The following is a 15,805-nucleotide window of genomic DNA, read 5'->3' as shown; positions in this document are numbered from 1 at the left end:
ATCTTTGTCACGACTTTGTACACGCAGGACAGCAGATTTTAACCTTGCAATATTGATGCAAAACAATATGATTTAAAGGATCTGATCTTTTTTTCGTGTCTGCACAAACAGCAGGAAGTGATGAACGTGTGTGCGGCTCAGAGGAACAGGAGGAGCATCAGTTTTCTGATGTTGAGGAGTCTGAGGATGATGACGACAACGATGATGATGACGATGAGGAAGAGGAGTCCGCATCCCATGATGACCCGCAATCCTCGTGTTCGTCAGACACCCACCCATCAACAGGAGGGCATTCCAGCTGCAGTAGGCACTCTCAGCAGGGCACTCCCGAGTCCGAGCCCCCAGGCCTCAGTCCCAGCCCCGGTCAGGAGCCCCCCCCGAGGGGAGTTTGGCCCAGCAGACGAGCCGCCTCTCCTGGCAGCAGGAGAGCTCTTTTCTCCCGGCGGGGCTGGAAGGCATCGCCGAGAGCCTTCTCCCCCAGCAGTGAGAGCTGCTCCCCCAGCCGCAGCCTCTCCCCCCGCCTTGAGCTGTCCTCGCCCATTCACAGCCTCTCCCCCAGGACGGAGCTGTCCTCGCCCAGCCGACATGTCTCACCCTCCCCCGAGAGAGGGCCATCTCCCATCAGACCCCTTTCACCTCTTCTTCCCATTTTGCCCAGCTGCTACCGGTCATCACAAGCTCGGACCCCTCCCTCGCCGCTGGGGTTACAGCACAGGACCCCGGGATACCTACCATGGGAGAGCCCTGGTACGAAGGGTAGTCATTTCAAATTGGTAAGTCTGTTTTGTCATTTTGCATAGATCTGTGGCCATAAATTAAAAGTGAGAAGTAGACAGCAAACACAATACATTTCCTCTGCATTTTCCTCCCAGGAAGATCTCAGTGTACAGTACTCTGTGTACTGACAGAGCGCATCCATGAAATGTAATGATGAGGTCTTTGCTCCCCCTACAGGAGAAAAGCAGTACAGCGACAGGAGGGCCAATGTTGCCAGAAGCCAGCTTGTTTCCACCTGCTTTTCGTCTTTCCACTTGTGAAGGTTATCCTGGCCACCAAACAGCAGACAATATCTTCAGCCATCTTCCCATGCACTCCCAACAAGCCAAGGTCCCCTATCTGATGATCCCAATTGGAGGGATTCAAATGGTACAGGCCAGGCCGAGGTCCCACCCTACCACCCCGTCGTCCCCGACATCTCCCCCCATGGAGGGGCCATCGTTGGCCAGGTTTGAATCATACTGGGGCGGGACCCCCAGGACTCAAGGGCTTAGGACTCCTGGAGATCACTGGTCAGAGTACCAGGCAGCAGGAACTAGCCAGTCAGGGCGGTGCTCTCTCAGCACAGCACTAACGTGTTCCAAACCGGAGTTGGAGACCACAGACTCAAAGCAATATGGCAGCTCACATAGCTCCACCCACACCCACAGACCTGCTACTGGGACCACGGAACATCGCGTCAGAGACAGTCGCTCAAGAGCACCCCTCAGTCTAGCAGCCCCTGTAGCCTCGCATGTCATTGGACAGCAGCCGGAGGGAGAGGAGCTGCCGTCTGGTGGCGATCGGGTGGAGGGAGGAGCTAAAGGAGACTCCAGAACAGACCAGAGCACTTAATAGTGTTGACACCTTGATGCGTCATGCATCCCATTTTGCTTTATTGGTTGCTACACTAGTCTTGTTTTTTATTGCTTTGTTTTTATACAGTTTTCAATACTATTGTTAACTTAAGTGTTTGTTCTTTGGCAATATTCAGGTTTGTTATAAAAATGCACTTTTTTCTTTGTAAAAATAATGTCTATCTATATATAAAAATGATATATATATACATATATATATATACATATATATATATACATATATATATATATATATATATATATATATATATATATATATATATATATATATAAATATATTCCCCCTGTATCTCTATTGATACTGGTAATCTTAATGTCAGTTTAAATATATGTAAAAGGAATATGAATAAATTTGTAAATGACCAAAATCTTTAATCAAAAATGATTCCATTTTTGTTTGTCCAAATTTTGTCCAGTATTACTCAAATTGTAGTTACTTGTGCCTTTTCTGTCCAGGTTTGTGTTTTGAGATGTACAGTTCAGATAGACAAAGAGAAGGCTGTGAAACTTTATATCTGCTTTTTTGTGTTCAGGAGGGTTGATATTTGGTGTTTTCTGTTCTAAAAGCCGTTGCTTTAATGCCAGGGTAACCGAGGGTCCCATCGTGGAAATACTGAAGGAGCAGCAGAAATGTGTCAAAGGAATTGCACTGAAGTTCTATTTTTTATTACAAAAGATTTTAGAATAGAATATATGTCTGTACAGGGAAGAGCGCTCCTTATTTATTGTTATTTGATGACAATGATCATTATTTCAAGGTTGCTTTTTGTTCTTTGTTGTTTTTTTTTTACTTTTTTATTTGAAACAAGATGTTATTTGTTACATCTATGTGTCTTTTTCATGATGTTCTTGTGACTTGAATTGGTGACAAAGATGAGGGATTGAGTTTGGCTGGTACCGGAGGATTAAGTGCCCTGCAGATTTCACACACAGCAAACTTTCTAGTCATTGAAGAAAATAAAAAATGCACCAGACTCCCTTGAGGTTGTGCCTTTCTTCCATTTCACTATGAGTACAGTATCGTGCTTTTGCAGCAATACAGTTTGCGCTGCAATTGTTTTTAATTGCAGTGTTGGAGTTTTAGGACAAGTTGTTCCATGCATGTTCAATGATTTCCTTCTGTCGACCACATTGGATTGTGTTTTTTTCCACAGCAGATCGATGAAGTTGGAACGCGGACAAAGAAAACATTTCCAACAGGGTTCAACTGATTGAATCACAAGTGGTTACCTTCTGTTGGGAGAAAACAAGAAAGCATATAATTTCTTCGTGGTACTTTTTGTGGGGTTTTTTGTACTACTCTACTAGTTGAATGTGGTGGTTTGTGGTACTTTATCATGGGTCTTATGGTATTTTGTGGTCCTGGCTTCTACATTGGTGGTAGTTTGTGATATGTTTGGTTGTACTCTGCACTCCCATGTGATAATGTTGTGATTAGTAGCTACAACCCATTTCCAAGTGTGTTCTGTCTTTGGGAATTGTTACATTTTCCTCTTCCCTTGTAGTTTTAGTGAAAAAGGTAAATCTGTCTTATCTGTAATATTTCCAAAATGTTTTTTGTGTTTGCGTTTTTTAAATTTTTTTATTTAACATTTATTCTTTTCAGTCTGTAGCAAGGGTTAAATAGCAAACATAAGCCAACAACAATCAAACTGCAAAGCTTTTCTCCCTTTTAGGAGCAACCAGGCAGCATTGAGACATACCACTAGATGTCCCTACTAAATCACCAACATTCAGCTACCCATCAAAATATTTTCCTCACCCAAGCAGCTGATATGTTTGGTGTCATTTGGCATTCTAGTTTACTTGGTTTTAGCTTTGATTGGGGTCAAGAGGAGAGACACACCTTTCAGCAGAAATTCACCTTATCAACTTTGAACCAACATGAACTTAAATAACATGTCTATAAATTCTGAAGGCTTGGCCATGGGTCAAATATGGGTTAATTCCTGTGAACACCCATTTTTATTATGTAGACACACACACTTATCACTTTCAGGCATTTAACCCTCCATCATTCTTTGTCTTATCATATCAGTTTTCATAACTATTTAAAGCACTACACTCTGCCATATGCAACGCTAGGTTTATAAATCAATAGTCCTATAAGTGTATCACTCCCGTCCCAGCAGTTTTTTTCACTCACTGTCACTGATGTTTTGCACAGCAATGTTTAAAAGCACAGCGTGACATGGATTACATAAAGCTGACTCGGGCGCAAAATATGTTTGCTGCTGTGACTTGACATTCCACAGAAAGTGTTACAAAACAGGCAACCGAAAGGCACATGTATTTTTAGACACCTGTATCAAAAATACTTTGAAGCAAACGGTCATTCTTCCTCTTTCAACCCCTGTATATGCTGACGACACAGAGGGAGATTATATTCTCAAAGGAGTGAACTGAGGAGGTGAGGTTGCTAATTAAAAATAAACACCTGCTTCTAAGGTGAAAGCTGGCAAAGGTACTGGGGCGTGGCTGAATAAGAAGAGACGCTGTAGCTTTTTCTCTGACTTGCATCATATCTACTTGCTATCCATTTTTCAGAGACCCGGCTGCTTAATGTGATGTGATGCCTGTGGAGAGGGCCACATCTGTGCTCCTGAGGGAACTGAACTCATAACCTGTGGGGCAAGAATGTGTTGAAAAATCCACGCTATCGTGATGCAGTGTGGCAACCTCATCACCATGTCACACATTCCTTAGATCTTCATGGGAGAGGAACATTTTGTGTCCCTCCCCATCGGAAGTCATGCACATGAAGGTAAGATTACAGAAAGATGTAGAAAAAGACTGAATTTGTGGCAGTGGAAGTGAAAGTATTACACACAACAATCTTGTATGTGATTAAGATTATTTAAGTGCCTGTCCTGTGGTCTGTCCTCCTATGTTTTCATTGTGTTTGTATGCGCTGGGCATGTCCACTGCACAGAGGAAAAGTACTGCCTGCTCTCCGCTGTTCTGTATGTTCAGGTGTCAGGTTCGTGGAACGACGATCATAAGCCCCTTTAAGTAAACACCAGCCACAGAAGGCTTTATGACAAATGAATAGGGAAAAATGCATTTGTGCCTGCCCTTGTAGTAATAATTACTGAATAAAGAAAGCTGACTGTTAAGTGATTACACATCCATCCATCCATTCATCTTTCAATCTATATTATTCCCAAATATGCTGTCTGCTTTCCCTTGGACAAAAATCATCCAAGCTTATAGTGGCAAAAATGTCAGCCTGATCTTTTCAAAACTTTCACATGAATTTATCCATATCCCGATCAGTCATCTGTCATCTTTTAGCAAATTACAGCAGTGAAGATAATACCTACACCACTAATCTGAACATCTGAACATGCATCTCCTACATTTACATGAGTGAAGGCTACCATTTGGCTATCTGCATGACTCTGGCATGACTGACTCGCATACTGGGCACCATGTGGGTGTAACATAGAGGCAGTACTGCCTGTAGGCAGGAGAGAGCAGTCTGCTTATCTGTGCCATCATTTCATTCAAATGTAACTCTGAAATTTCTCTGGTGACAGTGACACTGGCAGTCAAGCCAGTCACAAAATCCCAAACTATATTTTTGTGAAATTATTTGCACGTTTGTTTTTTTTGTTAGTAGTTGCTTATTTACACATCCAGCTGATAGAGAGCAGTATTACCATTCATTTGGATTTGCGTTTCTGGAGATGCTGGTCTCTTTTAGCTCTGCTTTTGGTCTCCACCAACTCCAGAGGGAAATATTTGGTTCTGTAGCTGTTAAATGCTCACCTGTGTTTACCAGCTAGTTGCTAACTGTGTCTGTCTGCTGTTTGGTGCTGAGCAGGTAGTGTACGGTGGGTTTTTAGAGATTTTTTGCAACTACTACAACTGCCTACTGAGAGAGAATAAAAGCAATAAAAGCTGCAGGTCTGACAGCTGAACAAAGACCTGATACTCGCTTTAAAGTTGAGGGGAGTTACAGATTTGGATGATAGTTCTCTTGTAGGTTCATCACTATGTCACAGTGTTTTCACATTTTAATGTGATACAACGTTGTCATAAAGTTATCAATTATAGCCGCGTTAAGTATTCTAAATTAAAAAGTCTAAATTTTCTAATGAATTTATGAATTGCTGTATGTAATTTACTTAAAACCACATTATGTCAATACACATGATAATCTTTCAAGATTATCAATAGTCTTTACAGCTTCACAAGTAAAGGAAAGGAAATGAAAAGCCTCTGGTTTTGTGATTTACTTATCGGGGTCTTGATATCAGTGATTGATGAGCCTTAATTTTAGTTTATTTCGCTTTATTTCATTTTATTTTATCTTAATTTATCTTATTTTATTTGATTTTTTGCTCCAATAGGTAAACTGGCCACTGGCTCCATCCACAATGTTTTATGAGCATATTTATATCAGGATCTATCAACCTCCACGTCTCTGCTGTGGCGTATTAGGTAATCCATCTAACCCCTCTCATGTCTCCCTCCATGCCTCTCTTCCACTCCTCACACCTCAATTATAACTAGAGGAAAGAGACTCATTCAGAGGCAAATTGCAGACTTTGACGTCTCACAGGTGACAGCGGTGTCATGGAAAGGCTACAAAGCATTAAATATTCCTGGAATGTGTCACAGGTTCAAACACCCTAGGGCCGTACACTGTGGCTCCATGGCAAGCAGCCGTGGGTGGAGCTTTTACCATGACATCATGCGAGGAAGAGGAGAGGGGAAGTATAAGAGAGTGACAGAGCTCAGACACCTCAGCACATCAAAAACACAACTGTAACTGTGCGGATTATAGTCTCTCTTCATCTGCTTCATCCATCTGCTATCTACAATGTCTACTAACACCAGCGTTCTTCTTCTTATCACTCTTTGGGCTTCCATGCAGGATGGTAAGTCTATTTACTTAAAGATTTATTATGAAAAACAACAAGTTTATATTCCTCTTCTTGTGCATGGCATTAGAATAATTTTTATCATCCTGACATCAATCTAATAACTTTCTCAATTATGCTAGAAGAGAGAATATCAAAAATCATGTTGCTATACCTATGGGTTTTTAGTTTTTAGTGTATATACACTGGCTTTAATCTTTAATCTGGCTTTGTGCACAAAGTAGCAATGGACATCACAATATGTTGGTGCACATACATGTTTTGGCAAGCCCAGACACACAGAGTACACATAAAAGGATCCGTTTACACACAAAAGCTGGTCATTTTATCTCAAGGACATGTTTACTGCTGCTAAACGCTGACATAAAATTTGTAATTTATTCCTATAATACTTCAAGTACAAAGAGCTGGAGCATGGTAGAGTTTTTCCTCACTTCATGCAGTCGTTTTATCGGATGTGACCCTATCAGATTTAGCCTTTTTTACTGCCTGCAGCATGGATAGGTTGAGAGATAGTTAGATAGAACTATCTTCATCCTATTCTTCTGCAGCAGTTGCAGCACAAGTTGGATGAGTGTAAATATAAAGAGGGCAAACATGCGGTATAAAGTCCAAATCCAAAATATACCCAATACCAAAAATATAAACAGGACAATTAGATGATAGATGCGTTTGGGAAATGTATGGAAAAAAAACTAAGGAATGTATGCATTCCCAATCTGTAATAATTCACTTTAAAATCGATCCTTTAAAGTGTTTGCTTACTTTAAAAGATCAAGAGTGATGAGGAGTTTGTGAGCAATGGTTGATGTGCTTTCATGTTCTCACTTGCAAATTCTGTGCCTAATAGACTAATGATGTAACACGTCCATCTGTACAGTAAAAGTGGAAAAGTATAAAGGCAGAGGTAGGGCTTCAGCCTGCTGTGTTTCTGAGTGACTCTTGGTCTCGGGTTAGGTTTAGGCCTTCCAGTGATGAAACAGCTGGACGCGGCGGACAGTGACTGTGTCCCGACGCAGAGAGTGAGAACCAAGCGCTGTGCCTGCAGCAGCCTGTTGGACTCTGAGTGCCACTACTTCTGCCATCTGGACATCATCTGGGTCAACACACCCAGGTGAGCATGAGAAGACACACCACATAGGGACACTAGCATGTTTAGACACACACATGCAGCATGCTCTTCTGTGTACTGACTTGTTTTATGTAAAGCATCTTGGTCAGGATGATTAAAAATGCAGCACAAAAGTCATCGCATTATCACTTTGAGCCCAATCTCTGCAGAATAAACATGTGCTATCATTATCACTTTAATTAGATAAACAGTGGTACGTGAGGTACCAAAGAGCAAAGTCTGCAGAAAGTCTGCTTGATCTTTATATCTCTTTCTCTCTGCAGTAAGACAACAGTTTATGGTCTAGGCAGCGCTCTGTCCCGACGCAGAAGGTCCACTAGCCGCTGCACCTGTGCCAACCTTGATGATCAAACCTGCACCAACTTCTGCCAGCCTAGGTGAGCCGCTGCCCGAGCAGCTCGTACATCTGTCAGATGTCAGATAAAGGCCCCTGTTTGCGTGTTAACCCAGATTTAGGTTTCCATCATAGGTTGCTGAGTTTGTAATGGCAGGTATTATTGCCCTTTGTGAAGGACAAGGAGTGGCGCAGTATGAAGGAACATCTCATTACACTGCAATGCTATTATTAGCCTTAATATGTTGCTACTAGGAACACCAAACACAGCTGAGGCCTGAGGAAGTAAAGTAATCTCAGGCTTGTTTTTGATTGGCTCTTAAGGCCGAGCAGGGACACCGGATACTGATTTCTTGTAACGTAAAACTTTTAGTGAGCTTGTAAAGATAAGACTTTTTCGAGCTACTGAAATAAACACATAAATCATGTTGTATGCCTTTATTCAAGTGAGGTGTTTTAACTCTAACTACAGCAATATCAATAAAACATTTAAAGTGACAAACAACAATCTCAGGGTAAGTTGTATTTTAGAGGTACCCGGACATTTTTGGTCACTATATTGTTTTCTTGTGTGCAGCCCTGAGATCACCCTTAAGAGATCAGTGAAAATACGTCAACTCAACATACGTAGCATCCTGAGGTGAGCTTTCAGTGCCAAGATTACCCACAAAAACTCACAGCTTCACAAAACATTTTGATCTTATTTTTAATCATGTGACTGACTTTTTGTCCCTCAGAGCTGCACCCAGCAGGTCCAAGAGAGCTCTGCTTCAAACAAGCCCTCTGAGGCTCAGAGGAGGAGCGCTCGCCAAACAATGTGGCCGTTGAGGCAGCAAGAGTGAGAGAAAGAGAGCAGCGAGCACCTGAACAAATGACTCTCCTTTGATAGAGAGGGGGGAAACAAAGGGCTGCTGAAAGATGTGTTCGACGCAGGAAGGCCCGAAGCGCCACAAAGATGTCTGTTTGTATAAAAGAAGTTGGAAAATGTTCCGCAAACGCATCGTAGAAACAGATGTGCAGGATCAGCATTGAGAGGAGCTGTTATCAGCACAGGAGAATACAGTGCCTGTGGTCATGTTTGACCTCGGCAGTCTGATAAGAGTTGGAGAAGCTGTCTCTGTGTCACTGTGCAGACAGGCCAGGCTACCAACCAACATGGAAGGACAGAGGAAAAGGGACACGCACACCGTGCATACATGTACATGAATTCCTCACATTCGTGACATGGTTTTACTCATTCTTTTGTAAAATGCATTTATTTCATCAGTAGATTTATTGTTTTACAACTTATAAAATGACTTTTGTTATGAGTGACCTGGATATGTAGAATATTATACGTGTATATATATGTAGAAAAAAGTTATGTACAATATTGAAAGTTATGTTTCTGTATGAAGGGTTACTGTGTGCAAAAGTGTAAAGCAGATGCATTTGAATTGAATCATTCTTTATCTATCTGTCAAATTCTTTAACTAGGAAAATAAGCTGAGACTAAAAAAAATAAATTGACCCTCATCTTTTTTTTAATCTCTTTATTTTCTCATTTATGGCCTTCTCTGCTTTCCTTAGAAAAGCGCACTGTGTAAATAAAGTGATTACTGTAGACAAACTACACATGAAGAATAATTTAAGGGAAAATAAATCCTTTTAGGCGCCATGTGTGATTCAATTGTGTGACAAGCAAACATATTTCTGAGTTCAAAAGGGGGCCTGTGATGGATGAATGGTCCAGGAATTCAAGGCTCACATCAATAATAAGTTTACTTGCTATTCAAAGGCAGCAAAGCCTGTGTTATCATAAGGATCTGTGGAAAGAATGCAGCGTTTTGTAACTGTGCTAAGGGGGTGAGAGAGAGGTACAAAACGTCTCGTCACCCCATGTTCCCTTCTGATTGCTTGTACTGTACATACCATCCACGCACACCTGAACATGCAAGGAGGCAGACAAGAGCTGGAGCAGAAGAAAACAATCTGCGAGAGACGATGACGATGATGAAGCGACCTGACCTGCTTTTGCTTTTTGATCAAATAACACTGAAGAATGATAAGACTCAAATGTTAATGAGGCTCTAATTCCAGGAATAGATTTTCCTGCTTCATTGCATTTCATGTCATTCCTGTCATACTTCTGCTTTGGCTTTTTCTGGAGAGACCCCCTGCAGCCATCTTTTTGAGACAAGCCTGAGCAAAACCACCGCCTGGCTTCAGCTGCTATTGCAGACAGGCCGCCTACATCCACAGCAGAATCGTTACAAAGTGTTCATACTTCAGTCAGCTGTGACATCTCGCATTTACACATTTGTTTAAACTGATAAATGTGTGCAAAATCAGGGTCTTGTGGTTGATTAGCCAATGTTCAACAGCCTGTTCCCAGTTGTCATTTTAAACTAAGCTAACAGCTGCTGGCTGTAGCTGCATATGTAGAAAACAAGAAATTGAATAAGCACAGTTGTCTCCTTGCCTTTCCTTTACTTTTATAATCTTTTATCTTTTTAATAATGTAGTTGGTTATTTCAGAAGTTTGAGGGTGGTTCTGTGAAGCCCTGCTTTGGCATAATGTCCATGTATTTCAGAACAGTCACAAAAAACATGCTCAACATCACTTGTACACTATCTGTTTCATTCTCCTTTACTCTTTACTCTTCTTTACTACTGGGTTTTGCATGGTCGTCTGTGTCCTACACAGCAAAACAGGAAACATATTCAACACTCAAGTTGGTCCAGAAAAGAGAGAGGAGAAATGGCAGGAGGCCACAGGCTAGTTTCAGGTCAATCACCGGAAATCATATGTGGTTACTCGGGCGGATCATATGATGAGTAATTTCAATTTAAGGGATTGACAGACTGTAAAGAAATAAAGATTAAATGAAAAACACAAACATTCTTATTAATGATTAACTGATGTAAGGCAATAAGAAAATGGAACTGTGTCAGCCGAGTTTTGAGAGATCACAGGCTGCCTCAGAGGCAGAACTCTGTCCATGGTGCTGGAGCAGGAGAGACTCTGGTGAACCACTTCACTGCCGCCACCACACCCACATCAAAAATCACCAGTTTACAGCAAAGCTTCGACTATAACCTTTTCTCGTCAGTCGACTGACTCACTGCTTAGTAGCTATTCCAGCGAAAAAAGTCAATCACACCAGCTTGTCTCTTTGTTTCTAAACAAAACAAAAAGCAAGGATTAAGATAAAGTTAAAAAGCAAAGAAAAAAGAAAAAAAAAAACAGTATAGACGGCAGGAGGAGAAAGACGCAGATGGTAGAAGAGATAAAAGACAATAAAAGAATGCAAAAGTAAATGAGTACAAATAAAATAATAAAAATGATCATAAAAAGCAATATTTAAATACATAAAAACAAAACAAAAAAGAAACGAGCAACATACACGATCATTTTGCTGTTGTCCTCATGCTTACATCATGACGCCCTGATGGAGGCAGAAATGTTGAGGCGTGTTGTTGAGTTTATAAAACCTTTGTAAGTCCACCATCTTTAGGACATTTTAAAGAGGTTCTCACCCTGATCCACCCATCTAAAATAATATCAATTTACTGCATACCTTAACATATAATAATGCACATCTGAAGCTGTAAATATTAGACATTTATTAAAAATATGAAAGCTCCTTTATACATCTTAAGTTTCATAAGATAATAGCTGCTCAGGATGACCGAAAAGTCATTGTTTTTTGTTTGTTTTCATTTTAATTCTCATGAGAGTTGCTACAAAAGCAAAAGAAACACACTTTACATTAAGCACCTATATGTGTCTACTGCAGATGAATAATCAGTTACTTAAACTGATATCCAAAGACATATTTTTTCACAGCTGACTCTCCCGTCTGTCTGCTCTCTTAATCCTATCATGAGATGTTGATATCATTACATACCATTCTTGAAGAAATATTAAGTCAATTCAAATGTATTAGATAACATGCCGAGGACACAGAGCATGTCTCCACTGCAGGAACCACATGTACCAGGTGAAGGTATGTACTCTCTGAGGTTTGGTTATATGTTCTCCACTTCCAGTATCAGTCATGTGGTTCCTAATATTAACACTTAAATGCTCCACCTGGCGGCACTCAGTTATGTAACGGACAGATTTGTATACATTGCGGTTGGGAGTTCATGCATTTAAAACTGTCTCAGGTCTAAGATCAGCAACATCTGGTGACTTAGATATTTCCTGCCTACATGTATATTTTTAATTGAGGGGAAGTCTCCGCGGTCTAATTGGCATCTGCTACCCAAAATCCCAGTGGAGTGTGGCCGAGTAATGCTCTTATGTTTTGGTATGCATAATCTCATTTATTCACATTGTAAGTGTGATGCAGTTGAATGGCACTGAATCCTCTCAATGACTCATATAAGGCACTGACCCCGGTGGTATGTTTAGCTTCAAACGCTCACAACACCTTAGATACAACCCATACTGATTCAGCACACTCAGTAAACATTCTTTAAATGCTTTAGTGTGGTCTTATTTACTCCAAAGGCATTTTCTTGTGTCACAGCCAACTGGCATTGATCATGATCAGTAACAGCGTGTTCCCACTCTTACAATAGCCCTCTGTATCGTTCCTGTTTTCCACTGAATGACCTGAGTGAAAGTACTGAGCAATAAATCATGAAAATGATGCTCACCTGATGTTAACTCTTACAGATATTTACTTTAAGATCATAAATAATGTGGCTGGTCACCTTCCTCAGCATTTATGACTGTTTCTTACAATGAAGTTGTTGTTGAAGTTATTTGGTATCCACAAAGCTTCATTCGTTCATTCATTCATTCATTCATTCATCAGCGACTGAGCAAATGAGAAACAGAGTGTGAAATCTGCTGTTTAATGATCCTGATGCAGGCAGTGGTCACATATTCCACAGCTGTTCCCCAAGAATGTCCAGTGAAGCAACAGCACAGCGTCTCAGCCACCTCCTCACACACACACACACACACACACAACCTATACATAACTGTTACTATAAGTTTACTGTGGGGGGTGTTTTCTAAAAAGACTGCTCTGTATCATGCAAAGACAAGCGGATCATGCAATCAAAAACATAAACAAACCCCTTGCAGCAGAACAAGTGTGTGTTTTACCCTCCACTGTGCATTGCAATGATTCTTAACCACCAGGGCACAAGATCATGTTTCTCTGAGACAGCTGCTTGTCCTGTTCATGTCAACATCCGAACAACTTAACCCATGCAGGAACAATGCATACTGTGGAACACTGTGTGGTACCGTGCTGTTTTGCAGCCTTGGCAGGAAAGGAATGACATAGTGTGCTGCAAAGTGCAAAGGCTCACTTTTAGGGAGTGACCCAAATATAAGCCCTAATACTGAGGAGCTATCAATAGTCACACACATTAGTCATTCGTGGTTCATTTATCACTGGTATCAATATTACTCAGAGATACCAACAACATTAGCTGATTAATGCCTTTGAGGAACAATATGAAAAAAGATTTTTCACAGTGCAAACCATTACCATTATTCAAACGTGAAAATTAGTAATTTCTTAGTTATCTTACTGTGGATAAGCTTTATTTTTGTAAATGTTTGGTATATTCTATTATGGTAAATTCTATTACAAACCGTATATGCATTCATAAAAATATTACATTTTAACAGCTTATCTAATTGGCAGAAACTGTGTTGTACTGTATTGTATGTGTTTTTTGGTACCATTCCAAGTCACCTTAAATAAACTGAACTGAAATGAATAGTCCATACTGTATAAATACAATATTATATTTACTACTAACAATGATTTAAACATATATAGTGAATTACAGATAATAATATGTTATCGAGCCATAATATTGATATAGGATATATAAAACATGAATGTTACCTGCAGATACTGTATATATGCAGGATCATTTCAATGGATCACTCATTCTAAACATTTCAAACTCAGCAACTGCTGATCTCAGTTATCACTTCAGTGCATTTTATCTCTTCAGACTGAATGGGACGGAATGAATTCATCCATTAACCTGTTGGACATGGTCAACTGTCATATCACAGATTACTACCTGATCAGGCCCCTCAGGTCAGGCAGAGGTCTTCTAGCCTCTAGCTGTACCCAGAATTAGGTCCAGGCCTGGGGAGGACGTCCTCAGTTACTGTGGTCCTGTTCAAGCTCCCTGATGACCTGAGGTCCATCACAACTATATCCACATTTAACATCAAACTCAAAACTTTCCATGTTTGCTTTTTAATGTAAAGCACTTTGAGTTTGCATGCAATGAGATCTGCTATATAAATGAAATTGCCAATTGGCATAGCACAAATGTTGTCATGTTGTTTTCATAATAAAAAAAAAAGACAAATCATAAAACAAGCTCCAAAAGTCAATGATTGCCACGATATCATGGCAAGTACCAATACTTTATCTGATACCAGTTGTTACATCTTCATAGAGATGCACCTTCCCAGTGTTTATGTTTGTGGCACAAAACCATATAAAGTCATATAGTTCCAACATTGAATAACCAAAGGAATCACACATGCGGATCTTCAGGACAAAGCTGACATTTCTCAATTTCAGCAATTTAATCTGGACAAGTCAACAAAGATGCTAACGTTTCAGCCTTGGCTGCTCAGTGTTGGAACCTTATATGACACTGTTTCGCATCTCAGACATTAAGGAAATTGTGGATCATAACTATCCGATTAACTATTGAACCAGGAAGAGTCCATGTATGGTGGTGCTGATGTGTAGTATAAATGTACCATTGGCTTCCATGGGTGAAATTTGCTAAAACAAATTTTAAAAAAAGGTTTTATTGGTTTTTCCCTTGTGGATCAAAATGCTTCCATATGTTAGTTTTATGATACCTACAAAAAATTTAAAATATCCAGGTACAAATCTAATAAAATATGACAGTGTGGTGTCGTCCTCAAAGCAACCTCGGGATTGTCTAATTGCACTGACAGTTACGCATTGATGTTTATGATATTATGGTAAAAGGAAAGCTGAAATCAGTGGAGGAGCATGTTATCACTGTAGTTGGCCAGCAGATGGCCTAGAGTTACCACAAACTCAGATTAGTGCACATCATGTGCATCTACAGCACAGATAACACTGAACAACACCTGCTGCACTGATTTACAGCTTTAGGATTTCCCTCTTACAATACTGCTATTCTTTTCCAGTACACAGTAGCACAGTAAGTCAGTGGCTATCTAAATAGGAGAAACCTCACAGAAACCCTTGTCAATCAGCCTAAAATACTAAGGAGCAGTTCATTTGTCTCTAGGTTTCTTCAAGTCAGAATAATTAGAGAATGTATAAATGTGACTGAACATGACGATACTTATCAGAGATTTCACTCAGCAGTGTGTCACAGCAACAACAGACAGGATCTCAGATAGGATGGTGGACACACGTAGGGCCTGCACTAACCACTTTTGAGCCCTAAAAAAAAGATGTTATGATTTAATCAGTCGTGAAAGATGTACTGAGATCTTGACCTTAAATAAAAGTAGCAACACCACAGTGTAGAAATACGCTGTTACACGTAAAAGCCCTGCATTCAAAATGATATAAGTAAAAGCCCATAAGTATCAGCATCAATATATACTTATAGTACCAAAAGTAAAAGTACCCATTATGAAGGATGGTACATTTATTATTACATTTATATTATGATTATTGATACATTCATGTGTAAACATCACTTTCATGTTGCAACTATTAAAGGTAAGAATGATTTGAATTATCTAATATACTGATGAGTAGCATGAACTTCCCCTAAAAATAAAGTTTTAACTCATCTCAAGCTAAATCATAGTTCATTTATC

At 40.1% G+C, this 15,805-nt stretch overlaps 3 protein-coding genes across 6 annotated transcripts in view; all 3 read left to right on the top strand.

The window, feature by feature from the left end:
- The window catches only part of LOC139204972 (transcription factor HIVEP3), a 38,368-nt gene extending 36,544 nt beyond the window's left edge, over window positions 1–1,824 (top strand). For 3 of the 4 annotated variants that reach the window (XM_070835019.1, XM_070835020.1, XM_070835021.1), the window contains 2 exons: window positions 112–773; window positions 955–1,824. In XM_070835019.1, coding sequence (XP_070691120.1) covers window positions 112–773; window positions 955–1,611 — 1,319 coding nt within the window. In that variant the 3' untranslated portion in view covers window positions 1,612–1,824. The remainder of the gene's footprint in view (window positions 1–111; window positions 774–954) is intronic. The other variant, XM_070835022.1, reaches the window with a different exon arrangement.
- Window positions 1–15,805, top strand: part of serinc2l (serine incorporator 2, like) — a 126,649-nt gene that overhangs the window by 47,160 nt on the left and 63,684 nt on the right. The window lies entirely within an intron of this gene.
- LOC139205335 (endothelin-2) lies at window positions 6,265–9,407 on the top strand. Its single transcript, XM_070835511.1, has 5 exons — window positions 6,265–6,520; window positions 7,481–7,637; window positions 7,919–8,032; window positions 8,567–8,629; window positions 8,727–9,407. Exons 1-5 carry the CDS (start codon window positions 6,463–6,465, stop codon window positions 8,815–8,817), a joined length of 483 nt encoding a protein of 160 aa, XP_070691612.1. The 5' UTR covers window positions 6,265–6,462; the 3' UTR covers window positions 8,818–9,407.

This window comes from Pempheris klunzingeri, chromosome 8 (assembly GCF_042242105.1).
Source record: "Pempheris klunzingeri isolate RE-2024b chromosome 8, fPemKlu1.hap1, whole genome shotgun sequence".
NCBI lineage: Eukaryota > Metazoa > Chordata > Actinopteri > Acropomatiformes > Pempheridae > Pempheris > Pempheris klunzingeri.
This window is presented reverse-complemented; position numbering and strand designations above follow the sequence as displayed.